The 6,410-nt window shown below is 37.5% G+C and overlaps 1 protein-coding gene across 1 annotated transcript; it reads right to left on the bottom strand.

Annotated features, from left to right (window-relative positions):
- LOC104715123 (zinc finger BED domain-containing protein RICESLEEPER 2-like) lies at window positions 1,555–6,293 on the bottom strand. The gene is made up of 8 exons (XM_010432565.2): window positions 6,201–6,293; window positions 5,655–5,733; window positions 5,501–5,554; window positions 5,298–5,389; window positions 4,615–4,713; window positions 2,656–4,521; window positions 1,779–2,106; window positions 1,555–1,683 (listed from the first exon to the last, which is right to left on the bottom strand). Exons 1-8 carry the CDS (start codon window positions 6,252–6,254, stop codon window positions 1,613–1,615), a joined length of 2,643 nt encoding a protein of 880 aa, XP_010430867.1. The 5' UTR covers window positions 6,255–6,293; the 3' UTR covers window positions 1,555–1,612.

The raw sequence follows: 6,410 nt of genomic DNA, 5'->3' as shown, positions 1-6,410 counted from the left end.
GTTATCAGTCCAAATGGTTGTTATGCTAGCAGATAAGATATGATCAGAGCAGAGGAAGTCAAGCCAAGCAATAAAAAGGGTTTATCTACCAACCTAGAAGAAACAAAAGGACAATAAAATAAGAACCACACGACCTAAGCACTCGATGCAAGCATTTGAGTACCGGATCGAGTGGGTGATCGGATGACATAAATAATCAAGAACACAAAGATGAACAGCTCGAAGGCATACACGAAGCTAGTGATCGAGTACCAGTTCGCGTAAGGGGTCAAGTTATTAAAATGAAACTAAAAAATCAAGATAAGAAAGCTCCTAAGGATGGGGTAATTGACTCATAAGTGTTCCTGACCAATTTGGGATGCCCTACATGCCTCAAGCAAATATTCCCTAGACAATGAATCTCTTAACTCATGCTAAAACACTCTCGTGATAGAAACAATCAACCTTGGTCACTTCCCTACCCAACTCTCGTTGGAGAAACATGACCAAGGAGGCATTACAAACCGATTTATTATTGTCAATAAACTCCTTACACATCTAATCTCTAAGGCTAAGTGAGTAAATCTCTAGCATTGATTGATTCAAGTATTTCAACAACATCTCTCGATGGTAAAACACCCTAGATCTAGCCTCAACCTCTCGGTCTGAAAATAGCATTAAGAACACCAATCTAGAAAGGAATTTCTATAAAATAAAAAATCAAGCTAAGACATCCTAACCGATCAAGAACACATATTTGTCTATCCCATCCCTAGTAGAGGTGTCAAACGGGCATGCCCGCGCCCGAACGGGCCGACCGTGACGGTCCCGTATTTTCAGTGATCTGCTGCGGGCATGTCCGCCACGGGCGGCGGGCGATGTATCAATGCCCAAGCCCGCTCCGCATACCTTTGCGGACTAACGGGCATGCCCGCGGGCATTATTAAGATATCTCTTATTCTCAAGAACATCACCGCTGGTGTCAAAACAATACGGAGCAAAGAGGTTTTGGTTGGTGTAAGACTATAGTACACTCACCATACAATGTTCTTATAGCTATTTATGTGTAGCCGGATAGAGATGATGAAGCGGCTAGGATAGAAGCAGCCGGAGGGAAAGTAATACGGTGGAACGGGGCTCGTGTTTTTGATGTGCTAGCTATGTCAAATAACGATGGTATAACTAATAGAATAAGCATTGTTCCAGTGATTTGTTATTGAATTATTAACTTTTATTATATAGGGGAGAGGCAGAGGCCTTCACGTCGAAGGCTGAGTGGGGAGAGAGAATGTTGTATGTTTTATGTCGTTTTTTTCACCACTAATATGCAACAGAGCCTCAAAACACTACTATGTAACAACTATGCATTTGAATAATGTGATGTCCTAGAACATTCAGACTCCTTCAACGGATTAACATCAACATAGGAAAACAAGTAGAACCATAAACAACAAATGAAAATGTTTAAACTGAAATTTAAATCAAATAAATAGTAAACTGAAAGTATTAAACCATAGTATTAATCTCAAGGTATTTAACCAAAGTATTAAACTGAAACATTAAACCAAAATATTAAAATGAAATGGAAAGCTGAAAACATAAATCTCAAGGTCTAGATGTCTCTTCAACCAAATCAAGCTTCATCATCAACAATGGATTGGAAAGAAGGGAATGTCTCATCTTCATCAAATTCTTCATCCTCCTCTACATATGGCAAAGTAATAGAAGAAGGTCAAGATAAATTTATATCACTTAAAAGTTACACAATCAATACCAAATTGTGAAAATTGTTTTCTTACCATTTTCATAGGCTTCAAAACCTTTTAACCAATTGCGGCAGCATATTAGTGCTTGAACATTCTTTGGGAGAAGACGGCTTCTGTACTTGTTCAAAACTCGAGCTCCAATACTAAAAGAAGATTCAGATGCTACTGTTGTGATTGGTATACTAAGGAGGTCGCAAGCCATTGACGCTAGTTCTCCATACCGCTGAGAGTTATCTTTCCAATATTTTAAAATATCCAAACTCTCATACTCTATCATGTCTATCGCCGGATCATCTAGATACATTTCCAAAGAAGACTTTCCACTAGTAACAACAGTTTGTTTGCGGAAATTAATAAAATCCTGCAAATATTTAAAACTAATCTCAGTATTCAAACAAAAAAAATTAAGAAGACATGAACTGTACCTAACTAAATGTAACCAAACGTAACTAAAATTAACAAAAACCGAAACTAACTAAACGTAACTAACTAACTAAACGTAACATGAACTGAAACGTAACTAAAATTAGACATGAACTGAAACTAACTAAATCGTAAGATGAACTGAAACGTAACTAAAATTAGACATGAACTGAAACTAACTAAACGTAACGTACTAAACGTAACATGAACTGAAACTAACTAAAATTAGACATGAACTCAAACTAATTAAATGTAACCAAACATAACTAAACGACATGAACTGAAACTAACTAAACGTAACCAAACGTAACCAAACGTAAGTATTCAAGACATGAACTGTAATTCAAACTGAAACTAACCAAACGTAACTAAAATTAAACGTAACTAAACGTAACCAAACATAAGTATTCAAGACATGAACTGTAATTCAAACCAAAACTGAGAATTAGTTTTCATAGCCTAAGAGAGTGAGAATTTGAATACTTACATCATAGTTGCCAAAACTCCCTTTTTTTCCTTCATTCTCATCAGTTTGATGATTAGTTTCACGTGTCTCTGTAGAAGATGATGTGAAAATGGACTTATTTTCATAAGATTCAAAAAGAGTAGCAAGCTTACCACGCAAATGTTTAATCTTTATCTCAGCAGAACCCTTATCGTTCTTTTCAAAACAATAATTGACCAGTGTTAGTTTCAACCTTGGATCAAACACTGTAGTCATTGCAAAGACATCACTAACCTCTTCCCAATACTTATTAAACCTTTCTCTCATTGGAACAATCATACTTCTAATGACTTCATCTTGATTCTGTGAATTCGATATCAACCAATTGTTGATCTTCCAAACTTGCATGAAATACAAGTTTGAAGTTGGATATGTTGAACCTGAGATCAGATTAGTGATTTCATCAAAAGGCTCCAAAAACTCACAAATCTGTTTCAATCGGTGCCATTCAGCTTCTGTAGGGTGAAACTTGTAGTTTCTCCCATCAATGACTTTGAGATTACCAAAGGCAGCTCGATACTTGAGAGCCCTATCAAGCATCTTGTATGTTGAGTTCCATCTAGTTTTCACATCCATAATCAAGCCCGCTTTCAACTGTAGACCAACTGCTTCAACACACTTTGCAAACAATACCTCACGTTTTCCAGAAGCTTGTACATATCTAATACTCTCTCTGATCTTTTCCAATGTATCACCTATATCTTTCAGGTCAATCTGAACAATGATGTTGAGAATATGTGCTGCGCATCGCACATGAAAATACTCTCCTCCACACAACAAATCATTCCGCAACATAAGCTGAGATTTCAGAATATCTTGTGATGTGTCATTGTTAGTAGCATTGTCTAACGTGATGGAAAACACTTTTTTCTCAATTCCCCAATCCTTCCACTTCTCTAGAATTTCCATTGCTATGTTCATACCTGAATGTGGAGGCGGAAAAGCATAGAAAGCAAGAATCTTGCTGTTTAATTTCCAGTTCCTGTCAACATAGTGTGCTGTTAGACACATGTAGCCCTCATGAGTGATTGCAGTCCACAAATCAGAAGTAAAGCTAATCCTCCCTGGAAGGTTAGCTAATTCTGTCTTTAAATTCTCAGTCTCAGTCTCATAGAACTTGTAAACGTCTGCTGCAGCTGTGTTCCTGCTTATAAACTTCACATCTGCGTTCAAATACTTCCAGACTGATCTAACTCTCTCATATTCAACATAGGCAAATGGGAGATCATGCTGAATGATACACTTAGCTACCATTTCACGAAAAACCATATGATCTATCTTCCTAGCTTGTAGTCTTGCCTCGGAGTTGAGCATCACTTTACTAATATCAACCTTACTAAGCCGAACCTTACAGGTTTCCATATGGCGTTTGTAAGAATTTGTACCATTCTTGTGTGAATTGTAGGCATAATCCCTCTTGCAGTGATTGCATTCCGCTCTGTCTTGAAGTTTTCCATTAATAGTCTTCTTAACCACTGTAAAATGCTCCCAGCAATCTGAATACTGCTTTCTCTTTGTCGGTTCTGTTGCTTTCCCTTTTCCTTTTCCTTTATCTCCTACGACATTGTCATGTAGATCATCATCATCATCATCGATATCAATTGCAGCCCTTTTACCAGATTTTTCTCCATCAAACTTATTCTGCTTTCTCTTCTTCGGTACTGATGATGCTGTCTTTCCTTTGTCCTTTTCAACATCATCTACATCAATATGAATTGCTGCTCTCTTACGACTTGTAGATGGCTCTGCTCCATCAAACATATTCTGTTCTTCTTCAGCGTTTGCAGTATCAATTACTCTTTGAGACTCTAAGTCTATTGATCTCAGATCATACGAATCACTTGAATCCTTTACAAAAAAAAAACCAACTGAGATATCATATCACAAGAGTTTATAGGATTGGGGTTTTGACAATAGACAAAAAGGAACAATATAGCTTACCATCACGATAGACTTTGAGGACTGGAGTCGTGTGTCACAGCTCACAGGGTTTGGTGTGTCTCGATGAAGTCTCGATGAAGTCTCGATGAAGTCGTGTGTCTTGTCAAGCAAAGCAATGAATTATGCTAAACTATTTAGGGTTTTCAGCTTTTATACAAACTCTAAACGACTAAATCTTCTAATATCTACTTACTAATTACTAAATATTTTTTTAATTATCTTTCAAAGCTTCTAGGTGTGTCGCAGGGTTTGGTTTAAACTTTGAAAAAGCTAGACATCGGTTACCTGTAGGCTGCAGACAGCATCACAGCGGTTACCTGTAGGCGCAAGACGTGAACCTAGACTGGAGAGTCATACTTGGCAATATCCTTGTAACGGTGGTAACCAATATAATGAGCTTTGATCGTACGGCTAGACACACCATGTAGCGATTTCACAAATCCAAGAAAGCTAAGCTTTCCATCTGTATGCCTAAGCCAATCGTGCAGCTAAGCGTGAACCGGTACAGAAGGACCAAGATCAAGTTCCTGAAATAATGTTTTAAGTTTTAACTAAATGAGTTCATTTTAGCATTTTGCAAAGACTTTAGAAACAGGGTTTTGTATAAAAAAAGAGACAGCAGCTGCACGATTGCATCAACAGGGCAATCTAATTACTGAAGCCTAGTAAAGACTGCCACTCACTGTAACTTTGGGATCAAAGAAGTACTTGAGGGTCAGCGACAAACCCCTGACCATTTCAGTGAGAAAAAGGGTGTTGATGCTCCGTTCAAAGACTGTGAAAGTAACACATATTAGGAATCGCTAACTCTCGCAGATGGAAGTAACCACAAAGAAAAGCTAAGACAAATAGAAAGTTAGAAAAGTGTTTAAATCAAATAGCTTACCAGTACTCCAGTCCTTGGAGATCTCTTTAGCAAGCTGCTCAGCTTCTCTATCATCTACAAGTTACAAGAGGCAAAGCGGTTAGTAACATATATATGCCTGAAAATTCATAGCCTAAGTAACCAAGAAAACCCAAACAATAGCAAGAAACTATACCTTTGTTGCTTCCATAAGATATAGCACGAGACTGTAGCAAACAGAGATGAGATCCCTGTAAAGCTTGCCCTGAAAAAGCCTATCAACGAAGATAAAGCAGATGTTAAATGCGCAAAAAAATCCCAAAGCATAACCACCAGAAGCTAAACAACGTAAAAGTACTTGTATTTGCAGAGATTGAGTTTAGATAACAACATTTTGCCTACACATTCTACCTTCAAGGAAGAGTAATGATATATAGGAAAAATGAAGCCTCACTAGATTGAATGATGAAGAAGCTACACGTAGAATCAGCTATAACTATAATAATCTAAATCCCTAGGACTCCAAAGGAAGACACACACAAAAATCATTCTAAAGTCAGATATAGAACAGATTCACTCCAGTTACTATCGATGTCCAATCCCAAATTCTACCAACGCAAGACGAAAACAACGATGCAGAGTGGAACAAATATCAAACAACGAAGCACAAACACCGCATTTCTAGGAACACAATCGACATTAAATGAACAAAAATAAATTAAAGAGCGAACGAGATTCATACGAGATGTCGAGCTCGGAGAGCATTGAAGGACTTGCGAGCCAGCAACGAAGCCATCGATACAAATCCAAATATAAAAAATTAGGGTCTTTCTTCTTCTGCTGTGCCTGGTGAGAGAGAGAGAATTAATCCGATTTAACTGAAAATCCCAATCAAGCAAACGAAGAATTTAACAAGAGATAAGACAAACAAAAAAAATCCGAACCTCTCAAA

This window comes from Camelina sativa, chromosome 9, assembly GCF_000633955.1.
Source record: "Camelina sativa cultivar DH55 chromosome 9, Cs, whole genome shotgun sequence".
In the NCBI taxonomy this organism is placed as follows: domain Eukaryota; kingdom Viridiplantae; phylum Streptophyta; class Magnoliopsida; order Brassicales; family Brassicaceae; genus Camelina; species Camelina sativa.
This window is presented reverse-complemented; position numbering and strand designations above follow the sequence as displayed.

Bases quoted from the DNA above. Each gene is read 5' to 3' on its own strand.
- LOC104715123 (XM_010432565.2), bottom strand. From the start codon at position 6,254: ATGGCTTCGTTGCTGGCTCGCAAGTCCTTCAATGCTCTCCGAGCTCGA. The intron at 4,522-4,614 runs GTAAGCTATATT...TTTTTTGTAAAG, and splicing joins CCTCAAAGTCTATCGTGATG to GATTCAAGTGATTCGTATGA. The intron at 2,107-2,655 runs GTAAGTATTCAA...AAATATTTGCAG, and splicing joins GGAGTTTTGGCAACTATGAT to GATTTTATTAATTTCCGCAA.